The sequence below is a fragment of the Thermobia domestica genome, chromosome 18 (genome assembly GCF_964235325.1).
Source record: "Thermobia domestica chromosome 18, izTheDome1.hap1.1, whole genome shotgun sequence".
Classification (NCBI taxonomy): domain Eukaryota; kingdom Metazoa; phylum Arthropoda; class Insecta; order Zygentoma; family Lepismatidae; genus Thermobia; species Thermobia domestica.
The window spans coordinates 82,476,021-82,497,216 of record NC_137471.1 but is presented as its reverse complement, the minus strand read 5'-3'; the positions used below and the strand labels follow the sequence as shown (position 1 = coordinate 82,497,216).

Sequence of the window (21,196 nt, the reverse complement as noted above, 5' to 3'; positions counted from 1 at the left end):
GAGAAAAGGATAAGAGTGAAAATGATCATAATGATGATCAAAAATTATCCTACTTGTGTACTCCAGCCAACTTACGCTCCTGAGAACTCAATTTCTTGCAACCTGTCGCCTGTTAATGAATTAGCATCACTGTGCGCCCACATGAGTGCAATAAACAGAGTCTAGACTTGGCAGCTACGCCTCACTACATGTGCGCCAGCTGAGAAAGTATGTGAATGCACTACGTTTTACTGGTAAACCAAAGTGGCTAGCAACCTATGAGAAGGTTACGCCCTCTGTAACGTGAGTGATGGAAAAGAATTTATTTACAAAGTGTAAGTGGAGATCTGTGCTCTATCGAAAATTTACAATTATACGGTATAACAACTAACAAAAAATCAAAAAGAAAAAGAAAAATGGGCGTATGGAACTTTGATCCTTAGCATTATAATGTAAGTAAACATATATAACACACAAATTAATATAGACAGATTGATTCAATATAAATACAATACAATTAGAGACAATAAAAAATGTGTAAAGGGATAACGAGGATGGAGAATGAGGGGAGGTGCGAAGCACAAGTTAACACATGTGTATTGTTAATCAAACAAATGAATGTGTCTTTTGCGTTGGGTCATCTCTATGTGATGATGGGAACCGGAGAAGCCAAACTGAGCAGAAAGTGATTACTGTGCAGAATATGATGGATGAAAAAGTGGAAGATGCTAATGAATAACATAATCAGACATAACCTTCAACATCAGATTAGCCCCAATTCGTGACTTTTTTTGAATTATTTGTAAACAACTGCAACAACAGTTTTCTTAATTGGTATGTTAGTAACTTTGGGTGAGACACTTGTCGGTTTTAGGGGAAGATGTGAATTTCGTATTTATATGCCTAAAAGACCTCCAAAATATGGAATAAAATTTTTATTCTTGTTGGTGAAACATTATACTACATAACAAATATAGAAGTGTATGTGAGGACACAACCAGAAGGCCCGTTCAAGATAGATAACAAACCTGAGGAAGTAGTGAAGAGGTTCTGTCAACAGATTCATGGTTCATTTTGCAAAGATACCTTTTTACAATAATCGGTTTACAAGCTGCAATTTGGTTAAATCAATGGAATGAGACAGTAAGTTAACAATTATAGGAACAATTCGTAAAAACAAGAAAGAGTTGCCCCCGCGTTTGTGAATGCCAAACGGAGGAAAGAATACAGTAGTGTATTTGGTTTTCATTAGTACTGCACCATTGGTTCGTATGCACCTAAGAAAAATCGGTGTTTAGTGCTGATCTCAAGTATGCACAATCACGTCAAATTAGATGAGAGCACCAGAGATAACAGGAAGCCAGATATCGTCACATTTTACAACGACACTAAAGGTGGGGTGGACATAGTAGACCAGATACCTACTGAATATGGCGAAGAAAGAAACACTACACGATGGCAAATAACGTGATTTTATCACTTCTAAAATGTAGAACCGACTAATAGTAACGTTATACATTCAGCGAACACAGCAAGGTTTTTCGGATTGACTCTAGAAGAAGATGCTTCTGTACCTCCTCAAGTAGGAAAGCGAGGACGATGTTACATGTATAAACACAGTAAGGGCAGATATTTTGCCAAAAGTGCTGTAAGTGGATTTGCCTAAGTCACGCAAAAATGATGTGTGGGGACTGCTTCAGAATTAAAACATGAATGTACCGCTATTAGGAGAAATCCTGGTTTACTTCTTTCTAGTTGATAAATATTTTATTTTCAGTGCCGGTATTTAAGCAATAAAATAGTCACATAATTATCGAACTTAATTTTAACAAGAAAGATATTGCATCAATAAAAATGTACAGTTTCGCTGTCTGGTGTTTGTATTTAATATTGTAAATAAAATACAAATTTAAATCCTAGTTCACATCTTATCAGACAAAAATGTTCTTGGGTCCAGGAGGCAAAATGTTACCATTCATAAAAATTTTTTTCACCTTACCACTATACGGTTAAGAACAATGAATCTCACGAGGGTAAAGTGTACTGACAGAGCGTAAACCTTAGGGACAAGGAGTATACTGATAGCGATTTGGTGTGGGGTCTAAAGTGAGGTAGTATATATTGCATGAATAAAGGGTGCTGAGTTTGGAAGCGTTTGTTGATGTAGGTGAGATTTACTTTTTCGATATAGTACTGTAATATGGACAAGTTATGCATTGGTATAGCTTCAGAGTGGGACTAGGTAATCGGACAATGAAAGGTATGTGGAAAACTTTTGGTTAGAGGGTCAACAGTTTTTAATAGATTTTGAATAATGAAGCTATCCATACTGTAAATCTGTATGTTAAGTTTGGCAGTAACAAATCTTTGTATGTACTTAGGATCGTCTATGCATAAAATACAAAAAGACGGCATCAAAGTGCAGAAAAGTTAAAGTTCGACCTACTGCTTCGGGAAAAATATTTGTGCTCTCTCTATGCTTTATCATTTCCATTGTGAACCCAGTAGTAAGGCTACGGCTAGAGTCTGCGTTTGACAGTTGGAGATGGAGTGAAATATCGTTATCATTTATTGGTAGAGAACACTCAATTAAAATAATTTACAATGTTCAACTCAGATGGCAAGAAAGAGTGAGAGTGACTTGGACAACGTGATCCCACGCTAGAGAAGTGTGCCAAATCATATGTTTTATATTCTGCGTTTAATGTGGTGTTGTACAGTAGAATGCTGCTCAAAAGTGCAGTGACAGTAAACCACCTTTAAACTATACTACAAAAATGTACAAAGTGTTACAAACTATTTTACATACTGTGCCGTAAATATGGCTGTTTAGTGGTGAGCGAAACATGTCTGAAACTATCGATAAGGAACAGTGGAATGTCGTTTCTCAACCATTTCTCTACATAGAAATAAGACCGCAAAACCATAGAGGCGGATTGTTTGTAGAATTAAAAGTAATGGGGCAGCAGAGCACAGAATGATCTCGTACGTGAGTGTGAAACTATTTGAGCAGAGGTAAGTCTGTCCAAAAACAATCTTCGTCGGGTGTTTCTGCAGACCATATAGGAAAAGTGCTCAAAGTTTACTTGAAAGATGCCAGGAATCATTTCCAGATGTTGTCAGAAGGTGACAAAGTTGCTCATTTTGGTGACTATAACTTGAACTTAGATATGCATCTACATTAAACATGGGATAACGTCACACACAAATGACAACCCTTTGTCGACTACTCTACTCAAGCACTCAATTTGGGATAGTACAATTTTCATAGTACGCGTAAAAATAACAGCTTAGATTATATCATCTCTATTCCTCCAACAGAATGGGACATCTCATATAAACTCTCCGCACGTGTGAGATTTTTATCTTTTGTGGATTATCGTTTACTTTGCAATATGTGAACCTTGAGTAAATGCCTTGCTAAGCTCTTTGCATCTCTTTGGTGATTGACTTGTGTTCAACTGCATTTCAAGGTTTGAGCGTAGAATATATCGTCTTCAACACCTCTCACGTGTGAAGTTTTGATCCTGTGTGGCCCAGCACGTATGGACGTTGAATAAATTCTATTCCATGATTTTTGCAAGGTGAGATTTTGCTACTGCGTGGATTCACATATTTGTAGCCAGTTTCGAACGTGGATTAAATGGCTCACTACACTCTTGGCATGTGTAATGTTTTACTCCTGTGTGGATTAACATGGGTCTAGCCAAATTTCAACGCATATCAATTTACATACTACACTCAGGGCATATAGTTGCATATTCTAATAGATATTAACATGTGTAGCCAGAGTTGAACTTCGACTAAACTTCTAACCATACCTTCAGCATACGTGACCTTTTTTTCCTGTATGGATTAACATGTGTCTAACCAAACTTAAACGATATTTAAATTCGTCACCACACTCTTAGCATGTGTGGTGTTTTGTTCCTGTTTGGATTAACATGTGTGTAGCCAAACTTGAAGATTGGTTAAATTTTTTACCACACTCTTGGCACATGTGTGCATCTAAACTTGAACGTTTATTAAATGCCTCATCTCACTCTTTGAAGGTGTGAGGTGTTTTTTTGTGTGGATTAACATGTGTGCAACCAAACTTGAACGTTGATTAAATGCCTTACCACACTCTTGGCACATGTGAGATTTTTCTCCTATGTGGATTAACATGTGTGTAGCCAAATTTGAACGTTGAGTAAATGACTTTCCACACTCTTAGCACGTGTGAGGTTTTTCACCAGTGTGGACTAACATGTGTGTAGCCAAATGTGAACGTTGAGTAAATGCCCTACCACACTCTTGGCATGTGTGAGGTTTTTCTCCCGTGTGGATTAAAATGTGTGTAGCCAAATGTGAACGTTGAGTAAATGCCTTACCACACTCTTGGCACATCTCAGACTTTTCTCCTGTGTGGGTTAAACTGTGTCTAGCCAAAGCTGAACGTTGATTAAAAGCCTTACCACACTCTTGGCATGTGTGAGGTTTCTCTCCTGTGTGGATTAACATATGTTTAGCCAAATGTGAACGTTGAATAAATGCCTTACCACACTCTTGGCACATGTGAGGCTTTTCTTCTGTGTGGATTAACATGTGTTTAACCAAATGTGAACGTTGAGTAAATGCCTTACCACACTCTTGGCACATGTGAGACTTTTCTCCTGTGTGGGTTAAACTGTGTGTAGCCAAAGCTGAACGATGATTAAAAGCCTTACCACACTCTTGGCATGTATGAGGTTTTTCTCCTGTGTGGATCAACATGTGTGTAGCCAAATTTGAACGTTGATTAAAAGCCTTACCACACTCTTGGCATGTGTGAGGTTTTTCTCCTGTGTGGATTAACATGTGTGTAGTCAAACTTGAACGTCGATAAAATCCCTTTCCACACTTTCGGCACATGTGAGTTTTTTCTCCTGTGTGGTTTGTCATGTGTATAGCCAAATCTGAACGTTGAATAAATGCCTTACCACACTCTTGGCACATCTCAGACTTTTCTCCTGTGTGGGTTAAACTGTGTCTAGCCAAAGCTGAACGTTGATTAAAAGCCTTACCACACTCTTGGCATGTGTGAGGTTTCTCTCCTGTGTGGATTAACATGTGTTTAACCAAATGTGAACGTTGAGTAAATGCCTTACCACACTCTTGGCACATGTGAGACTTTTCTCCTGTGTGGGTTAAACTGTGTGTAGCCAAAGCTGAACGACGATTAAAAGCCTTACCACACTCTTGGCATGTATGAGGTTTTTCTCCTGTGTGGATCAACATGTGTGTAGCCAAATTTGAACGTTGATTAAAAGCCTTACCACACTCTTGGCACATGTGAGGCTTTTCTCCTGTGTGGATTAACATGTGTGTAACCAAATATGAACGTTGAGTAAATGCCTTACCACACTCTTGGCATGTGTAAGTTATTTCTCCTGTGTGGATTACCATATGTTTAGCCAAATGTGAACGTTGAGTATATGCCCTACCACACTCTTGACACATGTGAGGTTTTTCTCCTGTGTGAATTAACTTGTGTGTAGCCAAAGTCGAACGATGATTAAATGCCTTTCCACACTCTTGGCACGTGTGTAGTTTTCCTCCTGTAGAAATCGCCATGTGCGTAGCCAAACTTGAACATACTCTAAATTCCTTTCCACATACTCCACTTATGTGAGATTTTTCACTTGTATGAACTAACTCACCACTTGATATAGTTGAACTTTGACTAGAGCGTTTATTACTATTTTGGTACATATAACGCTGTTCACTTTCCTGTGTCACCGTATTTCTTGTCAAACGTGATCGATGAAATCCTTTGCCAAACTGCGTCGAAGTATCAGAATCCTCATAAGAATGACAAACGGCTTTGTTTAATGTAGTAAACGTATTCCCTTCTCCGTGGAAAGCTAAGATGTTATCGCGCCTGTAACAAATTCAACAAACAATGAAACGTAAATGGAGATAATGATTAAGTAGCAAGAAAGCATGTAATCATTAGCTATATTACATGATAAAGTTACGCTATATTACATGTTTTATTACATTAAATATTGTGGAAATATGAAATGGAGTACCATATCACTATTGTCTCAAAATAAGTGGCTGTAGTTTGTTTCACTATATCAAATTGAACTATCATTTATATAGTGGCGGACATAAGTCTATGACCAGGTATTGTCGGCTGCCTTGACACAAATGCACAGTATGAGAATTAAACAGTCTGTCTTATCTGTAGTTTACTGTGTAGAAAAAAACAACTTGCGATCCAAAGGTTTAAGAACTACTCAACGTACTAATAGAAACTGTACCGAAGATCATTCACTTATATCATCATAAGAGGAACACGAAAGGCGTTTTGAAACGAATTAAAAAAATTACATACAACTATCCAAGCTGAGGGAGAGAAACTTAGAGTAACAAGACTAGAGACGAATCATTTGCAGCGTTGTGATCGCGGTTCAGTGGTCTAGGGGCTTGACCAGTAATCTCGAGGTTCTTCGATCGAATACACGTAAAGCATTTCTTTTTTTACTTTAGGAATTTTGATGGAAATAGATCGGCGATAACACACGCTTCATTACATTCAAATATTTGAATACTCGTTTGTTTCAGCACTTGAAATATCAAATTTTCAGGAATAATAACAATTAACTCGAAGAATATTTAAAAATTAAAAACTTATTATCGCTCAGGTCATACATTTACAGAAACGTGATATTAGGCAAAAAAAATATTTCGGTTTTGTGTAATGTTGCCCATGAAAAGACGAATTTCTCATCTCGATTCTAAAACAATTCAAACAAACTCGGGATGAAACATTTTGATTCGAGACGGGACAAGGTTAACTCACATTATAGTCATGCTTTGGAGATGTGAATCGAGACGAGACCAAAAATATCGTAAACATTTCTCATCTTATCTCGATTCTCGAAATAGTGTATGCCACTCTTTAAGCAACAATTGCTCGGTAGACTTAATCTTATACATCATTTTGTTAGTTTATATTTCAGAGCTCACTGAATTATGGTCTGTGTATATATTTTTGTAGCAAAACTTTTATAATTACATCTGCAAACTTCACAAGTTAGTTTATTACAAGCTTTAGTTTTCAATTATATTACTGAATATTTGAGTCCCACTGCCGTAGCAAAGCTGGGATAAATGCAATAAACAAATGACAAGTCTTGGGAAAAAGACGAAAACGAATGTGAAGGTTACGATTACATTTACAAGAATTTAACAACTACCAGAAAACACGATTTCAACCACATGGCGACAGTTCTTCGGATTAAATTATAGTAATCTTACTACAACTGCTTTTACACTACCATTAGTTATACAGATAACGTGTTGAGTTTTGAATCTGATTAGCCTAGTGTCGACAGTCAATTTCCATCAGATCCTCGGCGAACACAATTAATTAAAAATAAAGCTAAGTAAGTTAAGTAAATATGTTTTGACCTTGAGAGCAACAGAGAGATTAATGTAGCTCATAAAAATTTTTCTTGTTTATTTTTAATTCTATGTAGATGTGAGTGGATAGCAAACAGCTGATTGAGTATACACACACACATACATGTTTTACACTATGCACCTTCATGTGCATTTATGTATAAGAGTAAACGTTTTAATACTAATACACAATAACACACTGAGCAAGGCTACGTGATAATATGTAAAAAAACAGTATCACGTGACAGCTTCAACACAATAACTGTGCAAACAAACAGAGAACATATAGAGAATGTTTCGGAAAGCAGGAATTAGGACGTACAGGAAAAGAGGAAGCAGAATAATTGAACTAGTCAGAAGAACAAAGAGAAAAGCAATAGCGAACAAAGATCAAGGGGGAGTAATATATAGAGTAGGATGCGAGGAGTGTAACAAAATTTACATGGGAGAAACAAAAAAAAAAATGAAAAAAGAGGATTAAACAGCACCAGTATGATATAAGATTGAAAATGGACAACAATGCGATGTACAATCATCAGAAAGAAACAAACAACAGGATAGGGTGGGAAAGAACAGAGGTCATAGAAGTTGAGAACAGAACATTGGTGAGAAAATGGAAGGAAGCCAGAGAGATTATGAAAGCAGGAGGCAAGGTGATGAACTGGAATGCAGGATTCTAGATAAATAAGGAGTGGGAGAAGATTCTGCTTAAAGAAGAAGGAATAAAAAGAAAGAAGAAAGAAAGAGAAACAAAATAACAAGGAAAATATGGATAATTAGAAAGCAGAACGCATCCAGCGGAAAAAAGTAAACCTTTAATTGGACACGTGTGCAGCTAAAAAATGAAAGTGAAAGCCAGACAAGTGTTACGTTTTAAAGAAGGGGCGGAGCCTAATTAAAAGTGATCTCCGGACAGTATATATAAGTGATAACCAACTCCCAGCAGCCAGAAGGAGTAAAAGTTTGATGAAGACACAGCTATTGTGTAAAAACTCACGTGATACTGTTTTTCAAATAATATCACATGGCCTTGCTGAGTGTGTTATTGTGTATTAGTACAAAATGGAATCAAGGCCTGATAGAATAGTTATAGAGAATATTTTATATATGGTACTAGTTTATATCTGTGTTAATTTTATATTGAAGCACTTCGCAAAGTGAAACCTGAGTTGTAAAAAGAAGGATTGGTTGTTAATGGTCGTAATATCAAAATTCTTAGTGTTTCATATTTTAAGTGCATGTTTCTTATTTTCGTATTAAACTCATTTATATTCTTGCACTTTGAATTAGTTGCTCGTAATTCATATCAATATGGAGGCTAGTGTTTTAGAACAATTTCAAGCAATGTTCACAGAGGAATTAGAGAAACAATTAGAAACCATTGCTCAAAAATGGTAATGAATATTTGATGTCTAGGACAAAAAAATAGATGAATCAGTAGGTGAACTTCAACAGCCTGTAACAGAAACGATTTGGGAGCGTAGAAAAGAGCGAATTGAATGCCAAAGCAGACGTGATTATATAAAAGTAGCCAATAACTCCTTAACTGAAGTACGCTCTGAATTATTAACGCGGCCGACCATGTGTGATTCAGTAACTGCTGAGTTTAAAAATAGTGTAGCGGAATGAAAGAAAGGTTTCACTGTGTTCTATGAATACATGCGAACCGAGTGTAGGCAAACCAACAAAATAGAACAGTGCAAGGAGGAAAAGAAACCGTAAATACTCTTGAATTCGAGCCGGCCCACGTTGTGAAAATTATGTGCCAAATAAACCAGAAAGTCGATTACAGTCAGGAAAAGGAAATATGCAATGTAGAGATAGCGAAAAAGAAGAATCGTACGTGTAGATAATTGTTTCTAATGTAATTGTTTTGCCGGCAAGGGATACAGATGTTTCGCACATGATAAGCGGTAGCGTTCAGGTTGCGCGTATCCGCCCCCTCGAAAAAGCCAGGGAAGGCTTGAGAGTTCAATTGATGATTTTGTGTGATAACAAAGTTACAGTGTTGTCGGTTTTGTGTCGCAGGCAAATGGATTTGCGCGACTTAACAAATTCAAATTTCTATTTGTAACAAAGTATGTCTAACGTAAGTTGCATTTTAGTGCTGCAAATCCATTCCGACTTTATTAGCTTTGAGTATTGTAGAAAGAAACGACTTCAACTTCACAGTTTAGAGTGTAGGCCCACAAACCGAATTGTGTTTTACGTAGTGAACGTCTCGTACATAATATATCGATCGGAAATGTTTACCGTAAACAAGCGTAAAAGTAACACTTCCAATAAAGCACACGCAGTCGAAAGTATATTTCCGGTATAGAACCGAAATGTAACACCAAGGTTAAGAAGAAAAATAAGATGGCCAATGATACCCATTGAGCTTTCGTAATACGATATTAACGTAAACTCGATTTCGAGGAGCATAATCAGTAGAATTAAAATGAGCAGACGTGATCATATTAGTACATCAGATGCAACATTTATTAATTTTCAGTTGCCGAAATGTTTGAATTTTCAAGCTAGTACTTCACTATTGCGAAATTGTAAAGAGCGAAAATTTAAGTGTAGTGCTAATCAAAATGTAGACAAGTTGATTGCTCGTTATGATAACAATGTTCGTCGACCTCCACTTACAACGTATTCTCAGCACGCACGACCACACATTAGGCGTGCAGCAGGAAATAAGTTGAGAATAAAATGAAAGTGCCTTGGTAAGCGTAATTCGGAACAAACTAAACTCGGTCAAAGACGAACTACATGCAAATTAAAGTCGAGCTGTAGGCGAGGTTATTTCGAGTCAAACATGCGGAAGAAGTATACATCGACTCCGTAGAGCACCAGAAAGCTTAAGCGAAAACACGTACGAACATTGTGTAGTAAACTACATGGCAAAATATAGTAATAGTAAGCGCAAACCTAAAAAGAAATTTATGACAGGTATCGCAATGCAGCGTAAATCCAAATGTCGTAAAGGAAGGCTTGTCATTACGTGGAAATTTAGTAAATACGCTGTAAAAAGGAGAAAAGTTCCGCAAATTAAACATACTAACTGGAAAAGTACACGTAAACGTGCTAAATTACACCTCACAAGCGTAACCGGCACAGATGGAAAATGAAAATCTTAGCACAAAAAAAAGCGTGAACTTCACCCGAACTCGGGCTAAACCCCGGAAGAGATGAGAAATCAGAAATACCAAATTTGAACTTTTAAACTTTTAGAGAATGAAAAAAGGATTATTGTTTATTTATTTGATTATTTCTCCGACTTTCGAAGGTTACTTTTCAGAATCAAAGTGTATGCCCAACGCCACTGACGCACCAGTCCAAGAAACCATCAATATCGCTCTACAATCAGGTACGTTCACTTAGATGTTATGTTTTTTGGTTTCCTTACAGCTTTTGGAGATGAAAGATGAATGTGGAAAGGAGAGGAAGGACAGCATTGGAAATTTTAAACAGGTAATTGATTTAGAACGCGATTTCGGACTTTGAAATTTTAATAATACCGCACCACTTTTGAAAAGTGTGGGTATCCCGTTTTGGATGCGGACTTTCAGTATCGAATTCATATTAGGATGCTTAAGTTTTTTATTTTTTTATTTTCAGGTCTTTCTAGTTTTGGGAACCATACTTCATAATAAAATTTTATTATCAAATCTTGTTTTGAGTTTTTAATCATTCTTCTTTATGTTTATATTAACATTTAGCTGTCCCCATACAATCAAGCATTTAGAGACATGTTACGCAATTAGAGATAATTACGAACATAATTAGAGAAGTACTAGTAATAACTACAATTAATCATAAAGTTTAAATTGTGGGTAATTTTAAAAAAAGTGCTCTTCAGATAGTGAATTTTTTCGTCTGATGTTAGGATTGTATAATGGAAAATATGCGAAATTTGTAATGTAAGATTAAGTCGCTGTCAAAATAATGTAAGTTAAACACAATTTAGTATAATATTCAAAGTAATTGACAATAACCTTGAATTTGATAAAGTTGCTAGTTGATTTGTTCGTCTTTCGATATATATATGCCGTCTTCTATGAAAAGTCAATGTGCATTCAATGTGACTAATGATACCTGAAGTTAATTGACTTCAGAGAAAGCGATATTATAAATTAAGAAGAGTTGAAAGTTAAAATATAGTTCATCCCCTAGGGACATCAATACTTTCGTTATAAAATTAAAATGATGAAACCAGTGCGACACCTGGATGGGTCCCAGCTAATGTGCAGATTCGGCAATTGACTAAAATTTTAAAATTTTGTTCTAACTTTTAATATTTGGCATAATTAGAGAAAAGTATAATAGTAATAAAATTGATTTTCGGATTTTAGATTTTGATATAATAAATAGTTTTGATTTGGATTTATAGAAAATAATTAGAGTTTTGATTTGGATTTAGAGAAAGTAAATTAAATGCTATTCTTTTCGATTTTTGAAAATAACTCTTGTTTTCTTGTGCCGGGAATCATAAACCGGTCTCGAGAAAAAGAAAAAGGGAAGTCCGTTTACGATTCCACGGTACCCTTTACTACGATAAAGACCGGAAAATATGATGTATCGATAGTACGGAGTACCTACGTCAGTTAGGCAGTATATGGTAAAATTAAGGTTTATGTTATGAGAACATATTAAGATTGCTACGTATGAGTAGGCCCTGAACAACAATAATGTTTAATGAACAAGTTAATATTACTGTTATCTTGTGTTTCACTATTGTGACAAATTTTCTCGGATGTGACTTTATTCTCGATAAAGATAAGTGCAATTGCTAGTAAGCCAGATATAAGTATTAGCTAGCGCTCTTTAAAAGGTTACATTTGTAAACCTACCAATTTTGTAGGTACGAGCGGGCCTGAAGTAATACTAATGATTAAAAAAATGATGAATTGGAATGTGGGGCTGTAGCATAAATCTCCTCCCAGGGTGTATTTCTTGTCGTCCTTTTCAATATATTTATTTTCTTAAAATGCCTCCTCAAGGCCTGAATGTTGACAGCCCAATTGGGGTTGGGAAATTAACCCTGATCTGTCATGACTTGAATGCCGAAGGCATGCAACTAGGGTGGTATGTAAGGTCTTAGGGTAGAAGCGATTTATTCGAATCGTCAGGGACCGTGCAAGCTTCAACTGTAAGAGATTGTCAGCACCGTTGGTTTTAGGATCCAATTCATTAATCTGTATTTTTTATGAATAACTTACGATCTGTATTGTCAACTAATGACGCACAGAATGGCGCTCCGTAGGGCTTAACCGACGTTTAACTCATTTATTTGTATTAAAATGTTTAAACGGTTATTAGCTACGTTGTATAATGCAAGCTACGTTGTATATTATAACGAAACTGACTTAACATTGACGGAAATTCTTTTAAAATTTGGCGGTCTTTACAGTGACTGCATTCCATACCACTACAGCAACAAACCCTCCCTGTAATTAGAACTGATGCTAACCCCCAAGATTAACGCCAAAATAAAGTTACATTTTCTATCGTAGGGGGTAGTTGAAACTTCGAGTATACAGTTCATGGTTTTACCGACGGAGGACTATGAAACTCTCTTCATATTTTGTAGGAAGTAATGCCCGATGTGAGAAGTAACCCCTTGTTAAGGTAGGTAGTAACCACTGTAAACGAAATGAAGTATCAAAATTTAGAGTGGCAAATCATAACACGGAACTATGAAAATGTTTGGGAATGCAGGGATCCATATAATTAAGAAGTTACGTCTCTAATGTATTGTGTTACTTTGGAACACAAATATACAAGCAAAGAAAGCATTTCAGGATGTTATCTGTAAAATACTTAGGAACGTACAAGAACACATTCAAACCCGTAAGACATGTAAGTCATCCTAAGTACAGAATTTTGCGCTATCCTTGTTTACCCATATTCTGCGTAATGCCCTAATCTACATAGCAATCTTATTTTTACCGGCCATCTAGCACATGCTGGTTAGCGTTGTTTTTACAATAATTCATATATCATGTACGTTTACCAAGCCCTTAAAGTGATCCCATATTGAGAAATGCAAGTCCATACCCTAAAAAAGATTCCTGGGAATGTAAAAAGTCGACTTCCTTGAAAAAATGAGTGCAGCTATGAAATGGACTGATGTATGGACCTCTACAAATAATGAACATACATTGTTGGTTAAAATATTCTTTATCTTGTATTTTACTTGTGTCTTTCGAAGCCCGCCGGAAAAATCAGGCTAGACCCATTTGAGCTAAATCCTAAATAAAATCACAAACGTCCATAATTTATGTTCGAATATAATACATTACAGGTTTACATTTGTAAAATTTTAGGATAATTACCATTCTCATTATTTGTTATTTTACATAAGTCTCTGTATAAATAAAACAATATCGTCGAGCACCCAAATTTTAAATATTGGAACAATTAGTGAGAAATGTGTAACCAATAATAAAGAAATAATTATTTTATCAAGATATGAACTACATAAGAATTGTATGGATGGTATCAATCTTGTTATTATTTTTATTTGGTATACAGTTAGTCTATGTGTGCCATGCCATTTCCAAATTGTAGGTTACTAACTTCCGTTCATGATATCTCCCATACCTAAATATTTCTCGTTCAGTATTGTTTTTAACCAACAAAGTTTCCGAACCCATGTAACCGTATTATCAATCTGAGCGAATTAGTTTATGAAAAATTGAACATTACCTTTCTGGCTGAGCTGAATTTAAACTTTTTGTTGTTAATTGTTGGGAGTCAATAGAGTACGATGCGCAAGTCTCCTGAACCACTATTTTTTTTAGCGTTTCTATATTACTTTCAAATGCAGGATCTTCTTCTACTGCTAATTCTGATTTCACCCTATCAACATCCAGTTTCACATCCAAAGAGCACATAGCTGTATCCTTGTCCATTGTTTCCTTTCCTTCCGTTGTAGATAATATTAACTCTTTGTTGTCAGTCATTAGTTCGTATGTCCACCCTTTCCCTTCGAGTGGATCTTCATGAGGTAAGTCATAAGCAATTTCTTCTTTGCACATCAATTCCGACTTAACAGACGCCTCACCAGCCATTGCAGTGTTGCCACAATCCTAGCTCAGGAGTGGGCTGAAAAATAGTACCAAATTGAAACAAAAAGGGCTGAATTCATTATTTTATACCAGTGTAATACATGGCTCCATAGGACGAAATTAAAAGAGATGAAGTTCTAGAACACTCTCCCTCCCTCTTCCAAGAGTTCAAATAAAGAAGGTGCTCTTTTTAAAAATTATTATTTTTAAAACATCCAAATAGGAGGACCCAGTGGCGTAACAATGGTCTTTGGTGCCCCTAGGCAAAATCCCTAGTGGTGCCCCCTCACCCATTTAATAGACCAATGTATGACCATCTGTAACTTACGCGTACGCGCCACATCCCACATTTGGCTAGTTTTGGGCAGTGTTGCCAACATGAGATTTTTCTTTCCGCTAAAACAGCTAAAAATTCGCTAACTGCAAAAAAAAAAAAAATCACGTCTACAAAAATACTGTAAGTAATATTGCAATCGGTATTTAAGATCAGCTAATTATTACTCTCCAATAATGTTGAGATTAGAGTCTAAATATTTCAGTATCGTCCTCATCCATTTAACACTACGTCATCTCAGTCAACGTCAGGAACGGACGAAGGCAAAATTTTCACCCTGCCAATGAGTCTTTGCTCCCTCACCTAGTCCTAGCCTATACTTTACATTTTATTTCAGTGATGTTAAAAAATACGTTCGAAAATTTATTTTCAAGTGCTCGTTTGGGCGCCCCCTGACGTTAGCGTCCCGGGCAGTTGCCCGGTTTGCCCAACCTTTGGTATTTGTGCTTGGTTTTATGTAGCCGCAGTACGTGCTGTGCTTCATGATAACACTTTTTAACTCGTTTTACTCCAGATCTTATAGGTCATAGAATTTGTCGTTATTGTTGAAAGCCTGTTGCGCAGGGGAATTTTATTTATAGTTAGTAAGCTTAGTACATGTAAGATAGGACTGGTATCGTATTAATACAGGAGGATTAATTTCTTAATCATACAGTGCTATAACCTCGACGAGTTAACAGTAATGCCAATAATTTGATACGCAAATGTAATAAACGGCGAGCGAAGTGAGCAGGAATTTTTATTCTTGCCATGTTTGGAAATGAAAACCACGGAAACTTGGGACTTCATTTATATAATTTGCTTCTCTTTGGCTAAAAACCTGGGGCGACCCCTAATATACCGAAACGTCCTGCACCTGTAGGCAATGCCTACCCTGCCTACCCTATTGCCACGTCACTGGAAGGACACCAAATAACCGTGGAAGTAGATGAAACTTTTCTCGCACGTAGGAAGTATGACAGAGGCCGCAAATTAAAAGAGAAAACAGTTATCGTCTTCGGTATGTATTGTAAGGAAACCAAACGTGCCTCTATTTCAAAGTGACCAATAAACCAAAACGGTATTATGGCCATATATGAAAAAAATGGACTATATAAAACGAGAAACAAATCAATCATCTCCGAGTTCGCTCCTCATGACATCACGTGAGATGTAGGAAAAGTCTTATTAACACTTTTGAAAATGTGACAAGTATTTGTTAAATGGTGCTGAATTGGGTAGAATTGTACCAACTTTTTCACAAAAGGGGCTGAAAATGCCGGCGTGGTACCAACGGGCCGATGAATGACAAAAGGGGCTGAATTTGGTACAATTGTACCAAGTGTGGCAACAGTGAGCCATTGTGAATTGAAATAAAATAAGAATTTAACACTGTTCTTATACTCCCCTTATATTTTACGTTGCCAGTGTTAATGAAATGATTTACAAGAACGTTCACAAAAGCAACTTCGTATTTCCAATCTTCTTCTTCTTCCTCTTATTCTTCTTCATCAGCCACAATTGCTCTCTCGACAATTGATTGTTTATTTGTAGTAAGCATCACTTGCATAGTATCATTATCACTTTATTGAACAAGAATATCGGCAATTTACAAAGGTAATTAAACGTGTAAAATGTAAAGATTAGAATTGTTGAAAAATGATAAAAAGTAACAAGATCTGTACAAAGTCATAAAACAGATAGAAAGTAGTAAGTATGATAAAGCGAAAATACGTGAAAAAAGAAGTGTCGCAATCGAGAAAAAGTCAAATTTCAGGTTCAGGTTCAGGTTCAGGTTCAAGGTATTTTCCTTCCTTCTCTTCGGAAGTTTGGTTCCTGAAAAAAAGAAAAAAAAAAAGAGAGAAAGTACTGCTCATTTTTCATTTAAAGTTTTCCATTTTCTTTTTCCACAAAATTCAAGAAGTTCTTTGGTTTTTTTTCTATTTCTTTCTCACTTAGTTCCCTTCCATTTACATTAAAGCCTAGCCTCCAAGCTAATTTAACCAATTTTCCTTATTTTTTCATTTCATTGATCCATTTCCATTTTTCCCTGATTTTTAGGGTTTCTTCACATTTTAACAATAAATGTTCTAATGTTTCATCTTCTTTAAAACATAATTGACATTTTTCGATCACTTCTTTAAATTTTTTCAATCTTACCCCTGTTTCAAGGCTCCCTGACCTGGCTTTGAAAAGTAAAATGCTTTGTAAATCATTGTTCATATAATTTATTTTCTCATAACGCCTTTTATATGTGTATATTCCTTTCAAACTGATCTTCTTGACAACTTCTTCATACCACTTTTCCTGTGCTTTCTCTTTAATTGTTTCTTCTGTGATTTTTTGGAGAGAAGTATGGTACAATAGGAATAGGTCAGAATAAGGAGAGAATTTCGAACAGATAAACGGGGCTGAAGGCCAAGTTCAACAGAACAAGAGGTAGAGAAAAGTGAGGAGTGTAAAATGACTGGGAAAAAGTGTAGAAAAAAGAAGAGAATGTATGAACGTGTAAGGAGGGGAAAAGTGTGTAAGTGTAGTAAATATGTATAGAAAACCCCACACAACTCTCGTCATCACAGGACACACAAAGCACGATGCACTCGCCATAACATCCACTCTACTCGATATTTCAAGGATACTCTCCCGGCAATTATAGACGGTACTTGCAATCAAATATACGATCAGGTTTTCATATGATACAGAATAATTGCTTATTGAAAAAATTAGTTCTTCTTCTTCTTCTTCACAAATATTAAGCCTGACCTAACAAAGACCATTGGAAATGTATAATGTGTTTAAAGCCACTGTTGTATACTTGTTGAAGGCATGGGCTACCACTGACTTTATATATTATTATTATTATTATTATAAATAATAATAATAATAATAATGATAATAATAATAATAATAATAATAATAATAATAATAATAATAATAATAATAATAATAATAATAATAATGATATTCGTAACAATGAACGAAAAGTATTGGTGTGTTATCTTTGTACTTTTGTTTTGATATCATTATTGTTTTCCACAGTAAATTAAATTGCACTACTTATTTTTTTCGTTTATTTTATTCGTAAAATGTTAACTTTTACCAATGTCAACTCATTCAAGAGTAGTGATAGGCAGTGGGAATATTTCCGTTGGAAAGGAAAATAAAAAACGGGAATATTCCCGGGTTGTTCTCTTGCATATCAATTTCCGGGAAGGAATTTATTTCCATTTCTTTATTTTATTTTCCAAATTATAAGAAAAGTATGACAAATTACTTTATTTTCATTTATTATGATATACTTTCAGGTTTTAAACAATTTGGAGGTTTAAAAAATTAAAATTCGTTGACTGTACTTTATATAACTTGTCATATGATTTTTTTCTAACAAGGGACATGTTTCGGTTATACTTGCGATGATCGGCATTGGTATACATATATACAGGACTAAGTACTGAACACTGTATGATAAGTCATTCCTGTGTAAAACTCGTTTTCCGCCGACAACGCCACCTATCCTTCGAAACACTAGCAGTTAAATTCCTCGTTATAGGCGCTGAGTGATGATCAGTCTGGCGAGTCAGTGTGTCGTAGTAACCTCGAATTAGTGTTAGGTCAGTGTGGAAAAAATGGGGCGGGCTGCTGGCATTAACCTCCTTCATGTAAGTGAATTGTTAAAAGACAAACTAAGGCGAAGATTTAAGAATCAAATATCAGTTGGAGCAGAAGACGAGTCATTTGCAACACTATGATGCAATTTAATTGTCAATGAGTACGAAAAAGGAATTAGAAATGATCATACACATATCGACACTCGTCACAGATGATAAAGAAAACTGGGCCATATGCAGAGTCCTTCTGGCGTGTGATTAGTACCATATTAAAGCGTTCGACTTACATATGCTTCCTGCAGAAGTCGGACGTTTAGCATGTTGCTAATCATTTGTCAGAACTACTTTGCATAAGGCGGATTAAATTTCTAAATGTTATAAACAAATTAGTTCGGGTAACTGCCAGAACACAGTTACCCCAGCATTTTGTCAACATTTGCGCTTAAATATGTATGTTCACAATATTTGCATGTCTTTCCTGTTTTTTTTTTTTTAATTTTGCATGTAACATTGCCACACACGACTTTTCTTCCTGCCTATTTCTCGAAATTCCATGCGTGAGTTCACATGTAAAAGAAAATCGAGTATCTCTTCAGAAATTCGAGTCAGAGAGAGGAGACAGACTGACGTCTATTGAAAACGGCAAAATTTGATGCAAATATCTTAGAACTGTTATATATATTACTAGGGTGCTATTCACCAACTCGTGTGTGTCCATAGAGAAGAGGCACGTTTGCTGTGGTGGGTATACGCGTGCAAGATGTCGAAAAAAACTAATTTGTTAAAGGTGGCCACTACAAGCTAGTTTTGATTACAATTGGAAGCAGTGAACTGTTTCTGTCGTTACAAGTGACCTATATAATTTCTCTTAATATTGCTGTCCCTTTCTAGCTTGGCACGTTTCAGGTTGTAAGAATGTAACAGCACCTCCGAAAAAAAGGAAAAGCACTTCATCCTTGACAGTCCACAATTACTGATATATGCTTTGATATGCATTAAATTGAATAAAAACCCACTACTTCAAACGACGTTTACACATTGTTCTATATACAGTTTTCAAGAAAAACACTTCTTCGCCAGTTACAAAAACGAACAGTTAACCAAATGTCAATTTTCTTCATCGCGAAAGTGGTGCGACCAATTTTTAGTGTAGATTACCTAAAGTTTGTAGTCTAATGCCTTATTTTATTAGTAGTCTTTAGCTATGGGCTATTACCTAACCTACTGAGTGGATGACAGAGATGGTCATCCTCCCTCATTTTGCCCTCATGAGGGCCGCCCTCACCCTCACCGCACCCTCATTTTAGTAGTTGAGGGTGAGGGCGTTGGAGGGTGAGGGCAATAAAGTAATTGAGGGTGAGGGTGAGGGAGGGTGAGGGTGTCAGTTGAGGGTGAGGGCGTCAATTGAGGGTGAGGGTAAGGGTTCATAAAATTAATTAACTTGCAATTCTTCATTTCTGGAAAATATGTTAGAATATGTAATGTAGTTTTTTTTTCTTAGAATTACTCGTCGTTCACAGAAAATCGTCATATCAATATTCCATCAGTTTCATACGCTTTTCATGCGCGAAGACAAGATGTTTCTCATAGCTTTATTACTTTTCTATATTTATATATTTTCACTTTATAGAAATAATAATTACGAAATATATAAAAATATATACTGCAAGTTTTTGGCTACCCAAAATTTCAAAGTTTAACGAAAGTAATCCATTAAAATACTAGAAGTTCTCAGGAAATATTTTTTTCATATATTTGTTCAGAAGAGAAACTAATAAATATTCATATATTCATTCATTCTGAAATTGTAACTAAGACAAAGCTTTATTTCTTCTTCTAAGTAAGAGAAAAATGTATATATAAGAAAAGTACAAAGTTGCAAGCCGCAATAAATAACTTTATATTTAATTATCAAATAAAAAGATATTTCCTGCTTTTGGCTATATACCTACTTTTAGACTTCCAAACTACGCTATGCATATGAAAGGGAAGTCTTATAGAACGGCTGTGTCCGTCTGTGTGCCTGTCTGTCAACAGGTATCACATCAAAATCGGTAAGAGCTATTGACAAACGGTTTTCGGGAATCGATCCAGCATCCCAATAATAGGTTGCATCTCCTTCAACAACCTCCTATTTAACAGGTACCCTCAAATCACCTTGGCAGTCAATCTGTTAAACCGGAAGTGATATAAGTCGGAAATTTCTGGTTTCAAATTAAAGACCACGAGTAAAAAACGGTAATAGCGATCGGCAAACGGTTTTCGGAAATAGGTGGATATGAAAGGAACCACCGTAACTCCTGCATTTCTACTACAACTGGAAGTGGTAGGATCCACTACTACTTCAGGTTTCAATATTTATTTTCATAAACATAAAAAGGTAAGAGCTATCGACAAACGGTTTTCGGGAATCAATTCTGCATTGCCAGAATAGGTTCCATCTTTTTCAATAATCTTACTTAAACGGAAAGTGGTAGAAGTCGACCATATCTGGTTTCAACAAACATATTCATAACTCATAAACGAATATAAAACATAGCTAGCGATAAAGAGTTTTCAGAAATCGATTTAAGGTCTTAAGGGGGCAAACCACCTGTACTCCTGTATTTCCACTAAAATCGGAAGTGGTATAAATTCACTACTACTTCTGGTTACAATATTAATTTTCCTAGACCTAAAACGGTAAGTGCTATCGACAAGCGGTTTTCGGGAATCGATTCAGCATCCCAAGAATAGGTTCCATCTCTTTCACCAATCTTCCAGTTAAACCAGAAGCTATGTTGAACCACTTCTGGTTTCAACAACAT

At 35.9% G+C, this 21,196-nt stretch overlaps 1 protein-coding gene across 1 annotated transcript; it reads right to left on the bottom strand.

Moving 5' to 3' along the window:
* Window positions 1-330: 330 nt before the first annotated feature.
* On the bottom strand, window positions 331-14,810 carry LOC145675868 (uncharacterized). The gene is made up of 2 exons (XM_081746639.1): window positions 14,107-14,810; window positions 331-5,881 (listed from the first exon to the last, which is right to left on the bottom strand). The coding sequence occupies exons 1-2, from the start codon at window positions 14,469-14,471 to the stop codon at window positions 4,192-4,194; spliced, it is 2,055 nt and encodes a 684-aa protein (XP_081602765.1). The 5' UTR covers window positions 14,472-14,810; the 3' UTR covers window positions 331-4,191.
* Between the last annotated feature and the right edge of the window lie 6,386 nt (window positions 14,811-21,196).